The 16,135-nt window shown below is 35.0% G+C and overlaps 2 protein-coding genes across 2 annotated transcripts; both read left to right on the top strand.

Moving 5' to 3' along the window:
- Positions 1-5,873: 5,873 nt before the first annotated feature.
- LOC120179976 lies at positions 5,874-8,546 on the top strand. The gene is made up of 5 exons (XM_039185421.1): positions 5,874-6,214; positions 6,497-6,603; positions 7,094-7,601; positions 7,858-7,976; positions 8,098-8,546. The coding sequence occupies exons 1-5, from the start codon at positions 5,966-5,968 to the stop codon at positions 8,297-8,299; spliced, it is 1,185 nt and encodes a 394-aa protein (XP_039041352.1). The 5' UTR covers positions 5,874-5,965; the 3' UTR covers positions 8,300-8,546.
- Positions 8,547-10,921: 2,375 nt separating this feature from the next.
- Positions 10,922-11,911, top strand: LOC120179526 (zinc finger A20 and AN1 domain-containing stress-associated protein 3-like). The gene is made up of 2 exons (XM_039185106.1): positions 10,922-11,069; positions 11,170-11,911. The coding sequence occupies exon 2, from the start codon at positions 11,184-11,186 to the stop codon at positions 11,682-11,684; it is 501 nt and encodes a 166-aa protein (XP_039041037.1). The 5' UTR covers positions 10,922-11,069; positions 11,170-11,183; the 3' UTR covers positions 11,685-11,911.
- The last annotated feature ends 4,224 nt before the right edge of the window (positions 11,912-16,135 follow it).

Here is a 16,135-nt window from a genome sequence, read left to right as displayed (position 1 = left end):
TTTCTTTCTTGCATTTATATGTATATATTCATTTTGTCATTTTTGCCTTTATTTTCTTTATCTTATTTATTTATCTATTTATTTTTTTCTTTAGTTTTTTTATTTCATTTATTTACTTTTCTTCATTTTTTCATTTTTTTTATGTTTGTTTTATTATATTTGTTTTTATTTTATTCATTTACGTTTTTTCCTCTTCTGACATTTTTATTCTTTAAAGGTATCCAATCGATCAGAGGTAAGTAGTTGAGATTGTTATTTTATCTTTTAATTTAAACTTTTAATTTTCTTAATTAAAGATAACTGGAAACTACGTAGTATCGAAAGGGCAGTTCAATGGTGCTAATCATTCTTTGACTGTAACAAACTCCCGAATCCGACACATCTTTGGTAAGACGTATATCAGGTAAGAAATAAGGTATCCGATCAACCCATTTACTTTAAAATAAATGATCGGTAACGACTCCTATTTTACTAAGTCGGAACTCAATTTCGGGCCTCCCGAAAGAACGGTTGTGATAGTAAGAATGCAGTTTCAGTTGATATTCTTGTTTTCTCGAACCAGTTCATACATGGCTACTGTGTTGATCTAGATAGAAAAAGAAAATTCTTCATAACTTTTTTTTATGCTAGTCTGGATAGTCGTAAGCGAAGCCGAATCTGGGAGCAGATCAAATCCTTAGAATCGAAGTCAAATGCTCATCAGGTCCTTAGCGAAGATTTTAACGCCATTTTTAGCACTATGAAGAGGAAAAGAGGTTCGCTAAAAAGGTCAGGAATTTGTCCTAAATTCTGTGATTTCTTATTCAGCTTAGGCTTTGCGGATATGGGGTTTAACGGCCCCCACTTTACGTGGCAATGTGGATATTTGTTTCAACGGCTAGATCGATGCTTATATAACGCGAGTTGGTCTGAAAGTGCCAGTACAACTGAGGTTATTCATCTCCAGAGGATAGGCTTAGACCATAAACCAATTATGCTTACTACGGACATGATGAAAGCGAGAAGTGATAGCCATCTTTTCCGGTTTTTAGTTGCTTGGAATGAACATCCGAATTTTGGGGAATTCTTGGAAAATTCTTGGAACAAGAATGCTCTAATGTTTGATAATATGCTGAGCTTGCAAAGGGATTGCCGTTAATGGAATAGGGAGGTTTTCGGCCACATTGGTAGAAGAAAGACACTCCTTCTCGCTCAAATCTGAGGTATCGAGATGGCTCTTGAAAGTACAGACTCTCCATTATTGATGGATTTGGAGGAAACACTAAAAAAAGAGCTTGATTTGGTACTTGATCAGGAAGAAAAATTTTGGTGCAAAAATTCTAGAAATTAGTGGATTGCTAATAGCGACCGCAGCACTCGGTATTTTCATTCCATGACCTTGAATAGAAGACACCATAACTCTATTCGTATGCTCTAAATTGAAGATGATAGATGGTGAAATGACCCTGAGGCACTTCGAAACCATGCAGATAGTTTTTTCAGAGTCTATTTACTTCCAAAGCTCGCTGAACTATTTCAAATGAGTTTTCGGAAGGCTTTAAACATTTTGAGAGGGATCGCCTCAAGGTACTGGTGCGTGAAGTTAGCCTGAGGAGGTGAGGCAAGCTCTGTTTATGATGGATCCTTTAAAGTCTCCTGACATATCAGGTTACCAAAAAGGGTTAAAAAAATGGAGTGTGTTGGCCGATAATTTATTTCATTTTGTGGCAGATTTTTTTAACATGGTATTCTACATGAGGAGGCGAATAAGACCCTGCTCGTTGTGATTCTGAAGATGGAAAATCCTGAAAAAAAATCTCTCAATTCAGACCAATAAATTTATGTACGGTACCTTACAAAATAATCACTAAACTGTTACTCAATTGGCTAAAATCATTCCTACCAGACTGGGTCTCTCTTAATCAATCGAGCTTCGTTCCTAGAAGACATATCACGAACAATATAATTCTTGCACAAGAAGTGATTCACTCGATGGATATCAAGTATGGAGCTAAAGATTGGATGGCAATCAAAGTGGATTTGACGAAAGCTTATGACCGGTTGGAATGAGATTTTATTAAAGAAACGATCATTGATTTGGGACTGCCTAACAAATTTATTGGGTGAATTATGTGTTGTGTTAAGACGGTATCCACTAAGGTTCTTTGGAATGAGAATGTGTCAAGAAGGATTCAATCCCCTATCCGTCAAGGAGATCCCCTTTCACCATACTTATTCGTTCTGTGTATGGAGCGTCTTTCTGATGCTATTAATAAACGTGTGAAGGAAGGAGCTTGGAAACAGATTCATCTCTCCCGCAACGGCTCAAGGATATCACACTTGTTCTTTGCGGATAATTTAATTCTTTTCTAAGATTCAATTGAGCAAGCGATGGTCATCAAAGAGGTAATATAACGGTTTTGTGCGTGTTCGAGCCACCGTGTTAGCAATGAGAAAACAAAGATTCTTTTCTCTAAGAATTGTTGTGATAACGTAAGGATTTCAGTTACTCAAGGTCTCGGATTTGAAGTCGTGTTTAACTTAGGAAAGTACTTAGAGGTACCGTTGCTACATAATAGAGTGACTAAAGATACTTATAGATACCTTATTGAAAAAGTGGAACAGAGGCTGTCTGGTTGGGCTGCCAAATCTTTATCCTTAGCGGGACGAAACACCCTTGCGAAGGCTGTTTTACAAGCTATCCCGTCCTATGCTATACAGGCTACTTGGCTTCCAAAAGAAATTTGTCAGAGCTTAGAGAAGTTAATCCGTAATTTTGTGTGGAATACTAATGGGGGGGCTAACAATTTGGTTTTAATTAAATGAGAGATCGTTAAACTTCAGATAAAGGAAGGAGGTTTAGGCTTCAAAGATTTGAGTCAACAAAATCAAGCCTTCCTAATGGAGATAGGGACGCAGTTGATTGAAGGAGCTGACAAGTTGTGGGTTAGGACAATGAACAGTAAATACCAACGGAATGCTCACTTATCAGAAACAATCGGTAGGAAAAGAAGCTCAAGGCTATGGAAGGGACTGAGTTGTGTTTGGGAAGATTTGCGTTATAGTATCTTTTGGAATATCCGGAATGGCTCTATTTCAAATTTTTGGTACGATAATTGGATTGATGGACTCGAACCACTAGCTCATTACTTTCGTTCCGATCCAAATCCGCAATCAGTGAATGTCTGTACTATGTCTCACTCTATGGCCACTAGAGAGTGAAACTGTCCTGTTTTAAATATTGTTTTGCCTGAACTAGTGTGTAACAATATTACTGTTATTAATCCGCCCAATGCAGGTCCTGGTGACTACGTGCCCAGGTGGAGATAGGAGGCTAGCCATAATTTCTCAATTAAGTCGGCCTATATGTTCTTGGACAATCAAGTGGATGCGAACAATGAAGAGCAAAGGAGCTTTGTCAGGAAACTAAACACCCCATAGAGGTTAAAGGTATTCATTTAGGTGGTCTTGCATGTGAGGTTGTTAACAAACGAGGAAAGGTTTCGTAGACACATTGCATCATCTACAAGATACGAGTTATGCCAGTAATGAGATGAGGATATAAGCCATGTTCTTCGCCATTGCCCTTTTGCTGCTGATATTTGGAGGAAGCTAATCCAAGCTGATAAGCAAAGAAATTTTATGCTTATACCTACCCATGAGTGGCTCATCACTAACGCTCAAGGTAGGGGTAACTTTTCTTTTAATGATCGTGACTGGAGCCTGCTTTTTGTTATTATTTGTTGGAGTTTATGGAAGCGACGATGATGCATGCTGACGGATAATAATTTGTGGAGCAAGATGACTTCTTAGTTTAGTGTTTTCGGTTTAAAGAGGGTATTATAACAACGGTGGTGAATAAACCTGGGGGAAGGAATTCGAACAAGGATAATGACCACTGGAGAAAACCTGATCAGACCTAGGTTAAAACAAATGCTGATGGGGCCATGAGAGGTGCGACGGGAACGACAACCACAGGAGGAGTGTTGTGCGATCATCAAGGTAATTGGATTCGGGGTTTTTCAAGAAGTATAAGCATCTGCACTGCTTTAAACGCGGAGTTATGGGCTCTCCATGATATCTTACTGATTGCTTGGAACATGAGCTTTCGGAAGGTAGAGGCAGAATCCGACTGTAGGACGGCTGTGAATTTAATCAATAATACAGCTTGTGGAAAAAGAAGACTGTACCATTGTTAAGCTAATTCTAGATTTGCTCCTTAAAGATTGGGAGATAAGAGTTATTTATACCCATCGGAGGACCAATATGGTTGCAGACAAGCTGGCAGCAATGGCTCGAGGAAATCCCATTAGAATGGTAGTATATAATGACCCTCTGCCTGAGGTGATCGACTTAGTTGAGAGAGACAGATCCCCATAGTTTAAGCTTGATGTTCAATATTATAAAAAAGTTTAATTTTTTTACCATTAAATCATATAAAATATTATATTATAACATTTTTAAATTACTTCTTTGAATAAATTATAGAACTGACCACTTCATTTCATATTTATATATGTTTATTCATCAAATTTAATATATATATATATATATATATATATATATATATATATATATATATATATATATATATACTTTTTGATTAGTTACATTATTAAATTATTAAAGTTTGGTCATTTTCATTATAGATGGTTATTTTTTTGGGTTATTAAGTTGTTAATTCTAATAAATTTAATAACATGGTATGTTAGTCAAATAAGTTAATTTTTAATTTAATATTTAATTTTTTGATTAAATATTAATTTGATTCTTGATTTTAGATGAAATATTATTTTTGATCCCTAAATTTTAAATAAAATATCAATTTAACTTATGAATTCGATCAAAGTCTATCGTCGCTGGTCACCACTCACTATTTTCGTCATCGATCGATATCGATTATCGTCACTATCGACGGTTTGAAAATACAATCTTTAGGTCACCCCTTTTGACGAAAATCCAATGTATGTTTTATTAAATATCATGAATTAAAAAAATATAACCTATAACCTTCAACTTCTTTTAAAATTAAATTAGAATAGTTTATCACTAATATTCTTTTAAAAATAATGACATAAAAAATCTAAATCTATAACATAATTAAATACATAAAATTAGTGTTTATAATATTTTTTAGATTTTTATGTTATGTTATAAAATTAATTATAAATTTTAATATTTATGAATTATATGTTATTTTATAATTTTAAATATTTAAACTAATAATATCATTTTGACTTTTTTATATATTTTTGTTATATATTTTATTAGATACTGTGGATGAAAAGTGACCATTATTTTAGTAAAAGGTAAATAAAAATCCAACCCTTAAAATTTGAGCTCAACTTGTAATTGAGAAATAATCTACAATCTACTCTATATTATAATTAGATTAAAATATCATCATTATGTCAAAAAAATAACTTAAATTTTATTTTTTAAATATTATAAAATATATTTAAGTAAAGTTATAAATAATAATTATATTTTGTAAAGTTATAAATAATAATTTTATAAAATATATTAAAGTAAAGTTATAGATAATAATTTTATAAAATATATTGCTTTATTTTATTTTTAATTAATAATTATTTATTTACATATATACTAAAATATAAGTATTACATAATTATAAAATATATACACATCTAGAAGAATATAAAATATTAAAGTTTCTCATTTTTTTAATATTTATAAAATTTTTGATGGCATAATGTAATATATATCAAATATAAATTTAATAAAATTATTATAAATAACTTTTTTTATATTTATAAATTTATTGGTTGAATAAAATTGAAATGAATAAGTAAATAGATAGTTTACCCTGAAATTTTGATTAATAAACGGGCTTAGTTTATCGATATTCTTAACGCTACATAGCCCGTTTTCCTTCAAGCTGCTAGTTGGGGGTGGACTGATGATGGCGCGGGGTTTAAGCTGTTAGCTTGGCGGCGGAGAAAGAGAGCGTGAAAAAACGCAAAGAATGGGGAAGAGAGACAAGAAACAAAGGCACCAACAAAGAACAAGTCATAGAGGTGCAGCCTCTTATTACACCGTCCAACATGATGACGATTACGAAGATGAAAGCTCCAGTTTTCAACAGCCTCCTCAAGATTCTGAAGAACATCAAGAAGAACAAGATGAAGACCCAGAGGAAGAGGATGAAGAAAATGACCCTAATCCGTCAATTGAAATGCCATCAAAGTTCCTTCTTTACCAACAATCAGTACAGGTTATAATCACCCCACGGAGTTTTTTTTTTCGTTTTATATTATAATTGCTCATTGAATATTAGAAGTGGGCAGATTAGAAAAGTTTAGGTTTTTTTTTCCTTGCCAGTTTTAGTTTGTAAAATCCAAAGAAAAAAGTATTGTCTTGCATTAGTCGGGGAATTCCATGCAGAGTAGCTTATTAATGTCTTAGGTAGTGTAAAGATTGGTTCTTTCTAATTATTTTATGTTTGTTACTAATTATATATATTTTTATCAAAATAGTAATTGTTAGTTGAATGCAGTCACCAAAAGGAGATATAAGCTATTTGCAGAAGTTCTTTTTGATGTATGTGGGTGGAAGATTGCCTTTGCATCTTCAAGAAGATTTCTGTGGCACTGCACTTCTTAGGTATGTCTTCAAGGCCGCCATTAGATTCTTCATGCATGTCACCTCTAGTTTTGTTGTTGAATTTTTTTTTTTTTCATTTTGTAAATGTTCTTGCTTCATAAATTTTGAATCTGAGCTTATGCCGCTGGAATGTCATCAAACCATATATGTTTTAAGTAAATGCAATGGTAAAACAGGTTACTGTCTCTATGGTTTATGTTTGGGTATAAGGCACAGGCAAGACTGCTTTCTGAAGTGCCTCTGGGTTGGGGATCTTTACTTCAGATAGTTGTTTTTTACCCTATGTAATAAGTTGCGATATATGGATGATATAGTTTGGTTAATTAGTGAAACAGTAACTTCGATTGCCTATATATTTGATAATCTGTCTGGTCATTCGTAGCAACTCAAAACTGATGTTGTCTATTCTCTTGGTTCTCTCTCTAGTATGGTTATTAATTCACATTGCAAAGTGCAAAATAGTAAGTATTGAGAATACTCTGCTTGACAGTACAGAGTGGCTTCGAAGTGATCCTAGACGGACAGCTGTAGGATTGGATCTTGACCTTGAGGCATTGCAGTGGTGCCTGGAGAACAACATCAACAAAGTTGGGGCTGACGGGTATTACAGAATATCCCTCTTTCATGGGAATGTACTGAATCCTCGAGAGGCAAGATTAATCGGCTTCGAGGCCCAAGAACTGATAAGGAACATTCAGCTGGAGGAAGGTGATTATGATTCCAAGATTGCTACAACAGAACATAACATGCTTGAGGGTTCTACTGTTTCGATGAATGAAGAGTCCATTAAGGCGGATGCTAAAAGACCTGCAAGAGACATTATATGTGCTTTTAATTACAGCTGTTGTTGTCTTCATAAACGTGCGGAACTTGTTTTGTATTTCAAGCATGTTCTTGAAGCCTTGTCTAAAAAGGGTGGTATATTCGTGATGGATTTATATGGTGGAACATCGTCCGAGCAGTCCTTAAGACTTCAAAGGAGATTTCCCAATTTTACGGTATAGTTATTCTGCCCATACAACCATGTTAATGCAAAGTACTGTTTAGGGATTTCACATAAAAAGTTGTATACATTCGGTCTGCCTTTCCGTGGTACATTCAGGTTTAGAGGGTTTAACTTCCCCCAGGCGTAACAAAAGTTTTATTTTGCTTCAATTTCTGGTTTATTTTCGTTTTCTTCATAAGTGCAAGCCACCAATACGGACATCTCATGTTATGATATCCATACTGTAACATTTAATGCAATGTGTGCAGTATACTTGGGAGCAAGCTGAATTTGACATCATCGAACGCAAAACAAGGATCAGTCTCCACTTTCATCTTCAAAAGCAGCAGAAGAAACTTCGCCATGCATTTTCATACAGTTGGAGGCTGTAAGTTCTGTTAAACCCCCATTGTATTTTCTAGTTTATGATGCCACGTTACTGTCAGGTTTCTCCTTTCAGTTCAAAAACTTCCCTTTGGATTTGATAGCATAGCGGTTTAAATGTCCAGGTGGTCGTTGCCGGAGATTAGAGACTGTTTAGAAGAGGCCGGATTTCCATCGGTCCATTTCTGGCTTCGAAAGATGCCAGACACTAATGAAAACAGATGCACAGAGGGATTTGGAATTGCCCGAGATTTGAAGTATGAAGAGGTAAAAACTTTCCCTCAAGAGGATGCTTGGAATGCATATATTGTTGCCGTAACGAAATAGAGGCTTCAGTTTTATCTTTTCCGATGAACCAACCTTTGGGTTGCCTCATGCTCGAATAGGAGAGAGGCAGGCACACCATGGACAGCTTGTTTTCATAGTTGTAAAACTCACATTTTCTTAGATTATAGTACTTCCAATCTTTTCATGTTATCACATTACTTGAATTATTCTGTCATGTTTCGTGAATTCTGAATTATTTAGCATTCCAGTCAGTGTGCTTTAAAATTTCTCGAGTATGCTGTTTCTGATGATAAGCTGTTGAAATATATCCTACCGACCTTGAAATAAGAAAAATTATTAGATGGACTTGATTCACCACGTCATATGTGGTCTTAAATAATAAAAGAACCTAAAATTTTGACTCGTTCGCAATTTGCACCTAAAAGTCTAAACTCAATGAGTTTTAGTGTTACGACTTCAACTAGCTGTCATGTTTATTTTCCGAACATTTTACAACTTCTTGCCTGCGCGACCACCAAGTAATTGTAGCGCGACTTAAAGCTTAAGGGTCATTGTTAGTACTTGGAAAGGTTTAATTATAAAATAAATATTTAAATTATATTATTTTAAAAAAAATGTGTTAAATTTTTTTTGATGTTAATTTTTTTTTGAATCATCTAATTGTCTAACGCTACATTTAATCATATTAAGTGTTCGAGATGTATCAACCGTTAAAAAGTTCCGTTAAGTGATATGTGTTACGTTATTGTAATTTTTTTAAATATTATATTTATAAAAACTCTAATCTTTTAAAATTACAAAATAAAATTCCCAAAATCTCTTAAAAAACCACAACCCTAACTTTATCCCTAACCTCTCTTGCCGGTCATGCGCCATCTTTGATGTCGCCTTTGTTATCTCCTTGGCCAGTCGTCGTATCTCTTGCCTTCGTGCATGTCATTGGATTGCTTGGATGTTGTGGTTTTAGGGTTTGTAAATTTAGATGTTTGAGTTCATAGGAGACGTGATTTTGGGCCACAGTTTTGTTGTTTCCTTCGTCGGACACGTGGCGTTTATGATCGGGTTTGGCTTGTCATAAGGTGGAGGTTCGATTGACGTCAAACGAAAATGATTGGAGTGGGTTTAGGGATTAAAATTGGAGTTTTCAAAGTTTTGAGGTGTTTTTGAAGTTTTTCAAAAATTTTGAGATTTTGTTAAATATATATAATTTTTTTATTTTAAATAATTTTTTAAAATTATCAAAACATAAAACGTGTCATTTAATGATAGAATTTAACAGTCACTACAATCCGAACACTTTAAATAATACCGTTAATAACATGAATAATTAAAAAGCCTATTTAAAAAAATGATATAAATTTAAACACGCACCTGATATTTTTAGCTGATAAAGTCATCGATAATCTTTTGAAAACAAGAGTATATTTATGGTAATCTGTTGAGGATGTCTGGGCTAGAGTGGGTTTTACGGCGCTGGACATTGCTAGTCCAAACACGTATCCGGATGAGAATTGGAAAAAAGATTTTGATTTTTTTCTCTTTGGCTGAAAATTACGGAAATTCTACTGTAAAAAACAGTTAAAAAAATATATTATGATTAAATAAGTAATCGGTTAAAATATAAATCGATTATGTTATATCATTTAATCAAAAATATTATCAAGCACAATAACATAATAAATAGCGTTTATACAACGTAATAGGTAGCGCTTATATAATACAATAGGTTAATTACTTAATTTGTTATTATAACATATTAGGTAAACGCCTAAAATATTACAAAATATAACATAACCGGTCATGTCATATTTTTACATGTTATATTGTTATAGATCGATACATTTTTATTTGTATCGACACTTTATAGGCGCTATTACTGCTTTTATTTTAAATTCCAAAAGTGTCGATACTTATTTCAATAGAATAGATACTTTCAACATATCCGGTAGCGCTTTACCGGTTTTGTCATAATATAACCGGTTTTGTCATATTTTTACCTGTTATATTTTTATGTATCGATATATTTTTATTTGTATCGATATATACCAACAAACTAAATTTATCGGTTGCCAAATTTTTTAATATTTCTTCATGATTCACTTACAACATTATTATTACTCAATATTTTTGATAACTCTAAATCGAATTTATTAAATATTTTATAATGTATCCGGTCACACTTTATTTTAACCGTATATTAGTTCATCTTTCCTAGACAACCCAAAATTACACATCTTCTCTTACCCCGTTCTTCGCTATTCGACAATATCAAGCATGATTTAATATTATTAAATTATAACAAAAACATTGAATATAAAAAATTTAATAATATTGAATTAATCAATATTTATTAACAAAATACAAACATGGAATGCCCATTAAAATGAAATTTCTCCATTGTCATTATCGTATCAATTTATTACGAGATGAAAACGGACCCACTTCTAGAGCAACATTACGTCATAATGTTTTGATTTGGCACTCCCAATTAAGTATAAAAAATGCATTTTCATATATTAAAAAACAAAAGAGAGGACAGAAGTAACGTAGTTTAAGGGCTAAGTAGTAATTATAATTATATCACCCGAAATTGTGGCTGTTTTAATTTGATTTTTTTTCTGGTAAAAGTTAATTTTAACGCGTAATATTTATTGGAAGAGAAAAAGAAGTGTGTGGAATCTTGGCCCAAATCCCCCCTCTCCTTTCTTTCTTTTCTTACCCCACAAAAAAAGAGCGATTCCTTTCTTCTTTCCCTTGTGATTATAAGAAGATTTCGGTTTTGTATTTTCCTCTGAATCGCTCGTCTCATGTGATTTTTCTGTCCATCTTTTTGGGTTCCTTTGTTTCGAATCTGTGGCTTTTTATTTGTTTTCCCTTTATCAAATCTTTTCTTTCTTTCTTTCTTTCAGGAGATTGAAAAGATATGGCGGAAGAACAGAGATGTCAAGCTCCGCAATTATGTGCAAACAACTGCGGATGTTTTGGAAGCCCAACCACTCAGAATCTTTGTTCTAAATGTTATCGGGATCTTCAGCTCAAAGAACGACAATCTTCCTATGCCAAACAAGCCTTTAATCAAGCTTTCGTTCCTTCGACGGCGTCTTCTTCTTCTTCGTTTCCATCACATTCATCGACCGAGTCAACGTCATCGCTATCCTTAGCAGTGGCGGAGGAGGAACCAGCGGCGGAAACAAAGCAAACGCCCGTGGTGGAAGAGACGGTTCAGGTCAGGCCGAACAGGTGCTTGAGTTGCAAGAAACGCGTGGGCCTCGCGGGGTTCAAGTGCAGCTGTGGGATGGTGTTTTGCGGGATTCATAGGTACCCTGAACAACATGCTTGTACTTTTGATTTCAAAGGGATGGGAAAGGAACAAATCGCCAAAGCTAACCCTCTCGTTAAGGGTAAGAAGCTTCAAAAAATATAAATAAAAAAGATAGTTGAAGAAAAAGAAAAGGGGAGGGGGTTCTCTGTAATTGTCTGTCAAAATTCCAGAATTTGGGTTGATGAAACTTAGATTGATCATTGGATCTCGCCGGCCGATGGCCGGTCAACTAGGAGAAAGTGTTTTAGATGCAGTGGTTATTGTTCCCTATATAAATGGCATTATTGTTATGTTCCTTGAAATATATTCTTAATTTTTGTTACATTGAATGGTTTGTTTTAGTTTTAGTTTTACAGGGGGATTAATCCAATGTTGTTCACAAATATAAATTGATCAATTCCATATCGAGATTAATTTAGATCCTGTATTATTGAAATTCGAACATGACATGAATTATACTTTAGTTGAATTTCAAAACCAAAAATTAGAATCTGATAGTCATTTAAATATAATTAATACAATAACAAATAATTGTAAAGAACGAGATAAATTGAATTGAGTATATTATTTCTATAATAAAATTTATTATATTTACTATAGAGTAATTGATCAAATATTAATAAATATATTAATATTTGATCAATTACTGATAAAACAATCTTTGGCTAAAGTCGGACCAAACCACCTCTGCTTTCGGTCCAGATTCCTTCATCGATTTCACTTTTTCTGCAAACTCTAGTAGAACCTCTTCACCATGTTAAATCCAAGATTTTGAAGATATGAAAATATATAGAAGAGGAAGAAGTAAACCAGGAGACAGTAGGGTGAAATAATGGGTTCTTACATCTTTTCAAATGAACATTAGAAAGCATCCCCATTAGTAAATCAGGGGCATCTAGATCCATCTCCATCAGTGCATACCTGTCCAGTGAAGTACAGGACAGGTTAAATCAGATCTGTAAAGAGAATGGATTATGGCCATGGTTGAAAGAAGATACTTGTAAATCTCCTGAGTGTAAAGAAACTTCATGAAGTTTGCAACAGTTGGCTCAAGTTTACAATGTGCTGCTGCAACCCCTAGTTGTCGGAGGCCGAGTCCTCCGCATCTCACATCGACCCCATCATCCTTATGGATAAAAGGAAACCAAATAGAAAAAGATATCATGTGAAGAAAAGAAAAAAATCAATATAATTGGCTATAATCAGAGAATGAAGAGATGTTTACTATGTCTATGGGATAAAATTTCAGTAGCTTCTTCTCCCTTTCCCATGGCTCAAACTCATTCCTTGTTACTTCCTCAAAGAGCCTAACCTTCCATTCCTCGAGTTGCTCCTGGGCATTTGGATCATCACCTACTCTCCCTTTCTTGTAGTACAAGTAGAGATTGTTGGGGAAAACGAGTTATTTCCCACACGAACGTAGTTTTAAAATTAACCTAAAATGTCAAGATTAAAACCACAAAAGGTTGCACAACGGATAAACCTGTCAAACTATTGAATATTGAAACACAATGGAAAAGAACCGAATAAAAAACAATAAAGGAGAGAACACACCAAATTTACGAGGTTCGACGAGAATATCGTCTACTCCTCGGGCACCACACTGGATGATAACTTCACTATATCGCCAATATTACAACAAATGGAATTTTTTGGAATTCCCAAAGTGGGAGAATGAAGAATACAAGAGGAAGAGAGAACTTGTTTTTGGGATGATTTCTAATGGAAATACTTAGGCCTATTTATAGTTGAGTTTCAAGAACAATATGTTCAAAGTTTGGCCACCTACCAAAGAATTTTCCAATGTGTACAAGTTAGCCACCAAATATGAAATTCACATGTTCAAAGTTTGGCCACCAACCAAGATGAAATTTCCAATAAGTTGGCCACCAACCAAGATGAAATTTCCAACTTGTCAACTTAATTTCTAGACAAATCTAACAAATCTCCACCTTGGCTTGAAATTACCAAGCCTACTCAACTTCTTCAACTCCCCAAATTTGTAGTGCCTCTAATTGTGCTCACAAGCGCCACACACCCGAAGGTATTCATACTTTCAGGATGTTAATCAAGTTCAAACAATGATTGAACTTGATTACTGTTACCACCTTGGTCATCATATCTGCAGGATTTTCTGATGTCGCAATTTTCTGAAGTAGAATCTTTCATTCTTCAAAGATCTCCCGCACAAAGTGATACCTCACGTCGATATGCTTAGTCCTTGAATGATAGACTTGATTTTTCGCTAAGTGAATAGCACTCTGATTGTCACAATAGAGACTAATGTGACTTTGAACAACTCCCAAGTCTTCCATCAACCCGTTAAGCCAAATTGCTTCCTTTACAGCCTCTGAAACTGTCATGTATTCTGCCTCTGTAGTAGACAAGGCCACCGTAGATTGCAATGTAGACTTCCAACTTACTGGGGCTTTAGCAAGAGTAAAAAAATACCCAATAGTTGATCGACGCTTATCCAAATCACCAGCATAATCGGAATCAACATATCCAACCATACACTGACCAAGTGCTTCATCCTGTTCAAAAACTAAACCAACATCCACGGTTTGTTGGAGATACCGTAGAATCCATTTCACAGCTTGCCAATGTCCTTCTCCAAGATCATGCATGTACCTACTCACAACTCCAACTACTTGTGAAATGTCAGGACGCGTACACACCATTGCATACATCAAGCTCCCAACTGCATTAGCATATGGAACTTTTGCCATATACACTCGTTCTTCGTTAGTTTTAGGAGATAATTGAGAACTAAGTTTCAAATGAGAAGCCAATGGGATACTTACATGTTTGGTATTTTCATTCATGCCAAAACATTGTAATACCTTTCTCAGATACTGCTTCTGTGTTAAACAAAGCTTCTCTCTCTGTCTATCTCTGCTTATCTCCATACCAAGAATCTTCTTGGTCTCACCTATATCTTTCATCTCAAACTCTTGATTCAACTGAGTCTTTAATTTGTCTATCTCCTTTTGACTCTTCGAAGCGATCAACATATCGTCAACGTACAAGAGAAGATAAATGAAAGATCCATCTTTGAGCTTTTGCAAATACACACAATGATCATATTTGCTTCTAGTATACTTTTGCCTCCTCATAAAGCTATCAAATCGCTTGTACCATTGCCTCGAAGATTGCTTCAATCCATATAGCGATTTGTTCAGCTTACAAACCCATTTCTCACAACCACCATCTTTGTATCCTTCTGGATGTTTCATATAGATCTTCTCTTCTACATCACCGTGTAAGAAAGCCGTCTTTACATCAAGTTGAGCTAGCTCCAAATTCAACTGTGCTACCAAGGCCAACAATATTTTAATGGAGGAATGCTTCACAACAGGGGAAAATACTTCATTGTAGTCGATTCCCTCCTCTTGAGCGTAGCCTTTAGCTACCAACCGTGCCTTTAGCTACCAACCGTACCTTGTAGCGAACATCTTTCTTGTTATGAGATCCATCTTTCTTTACAAATACCCACTTGCATCCAATGGCTCTTTTACCTTTCGGTAATTGTGCAAGTTTCCAAGTGTCGTTCTTTTGGAGAGATTGCATTTCTTCATCCATGGCACTTTTCCACTTATCACTTTCCAAGCTTTATATTGCTTCTTGGTAAGTGATAGGGATATCATCATCAACAACTGGAAGAGCACAGTCCACCATATCAACAAATCGAGCAGGTCTACGAATTTCTCTCATTGACCTTGTAACTGCAAGTGTTTCTGGTGTCTCTAATGGTTCTTGGGTTTGAACCTCTTTATCTTTTGATTCTTCTATTGGAGCTGAAGAATCAGCTGCATCAACTTCTGGGATCATCATCTGCTGAAACTCCACCTGTTTTGGAGTATGCATCACCTGCTGCGGAGTACTATTTGTCTGGACAGCTTCACTTGTTACCTTCTTTACTAGGGCAGATTCATCAAAGGTAACATCTCTGCTACAAATTATCTTCTTGGTGTCTAAACACCAAAGGCGGAATCCCTTCACTCCATGGGTGATTCCTATAAAGAGAGCCTTATTTTCTCTTGGATCAAGCTTAGATTCCTTCACATGATAATAAGCAGTGGATCCAAATACATGTAAGGAATCATAATCAGTAGCAGGTTTTCCAGACCATACCTCCAATGGTGTTTTTCCTCCTATCACTGATGACGGCAGACGATTAATGAGATGGCCAGCATATGGCACAACCTCAGCCCAAAATGCCTTGCCTAACCCAGCATTAGACAACATACATCGAACTTTCTCCAATAGTGTTCGATTCATACGCTCTGCCACCCCATTATGTTGTGGTGTATGTCTAACAGTGAAGTGTCGAACAATACCATACTCATGGCAAACGTCAAAGAATGGGTCACTTTTATATTCCCCTTCATTGTCCGTCCTAAGACGTTTGATCTTTCTACCAGTCTGGTTCTTGATCATATTTTTCCATTTCAGGAAAATTTGAAGCACTTCATCTTTAGACTTCATCGGATACACCTAAACTCTTCTGGAAAAGCCATCTACAAAAGTTACAAAATAATGGTTTCCTCCCA

This window comes from Hibiscus syriacus, unplaced genomic scaffold, assembly GCF_006381635.1.
Source record: "Hibiscus syriacus cultivar Baekdansim isolate YM2019G1 unplaced genomic scaffold, ASM638163v2 tig00003715_pilon, whole genome shotgun sequence".
NCBI lineage: Eukaryota > Viridiplantae > Streptophyta > Magnoliopsida > Malvales > Malvaceae > Hibiscus > Hibiscus syriacus.
Note: the sequence above shows the minus strand (reverse complement) of the source record. Positions and strands in the feature narration are given on the sequence as shown.

Bases quoted from the DNA above. Each gene is read 5' to 3' on its own strand.
- LOC120179976 (XM_039185421.1), top strand. From the start codon at position 5,966: ATGGGGAAGAGAGACAAGAAACAAAGGCACCAACAAAGAACAAGTCAT. The intron at 6,215-6,496 runs GTTATAATCACC...AGTTGAATGCAG, and splicing joins TTTACCAACAATCAGTACAG to TCACCAAAAGGAGATATAAG. The intron at 6,604-7,093 runs GTATGTCTTCAA...TCTGCTTGACAG, and splicing joins TGTGGCACTGCACTTCTTAG to TACAGAGTGGCTTCGAAGTG.
- LOC120179526 (XM_039185106.1), top strand. From the start codon at position 11,184: ATGGCGGAAGAACAGAGATGTCAAGCTCCGCAATTATGTGCAAACAAC.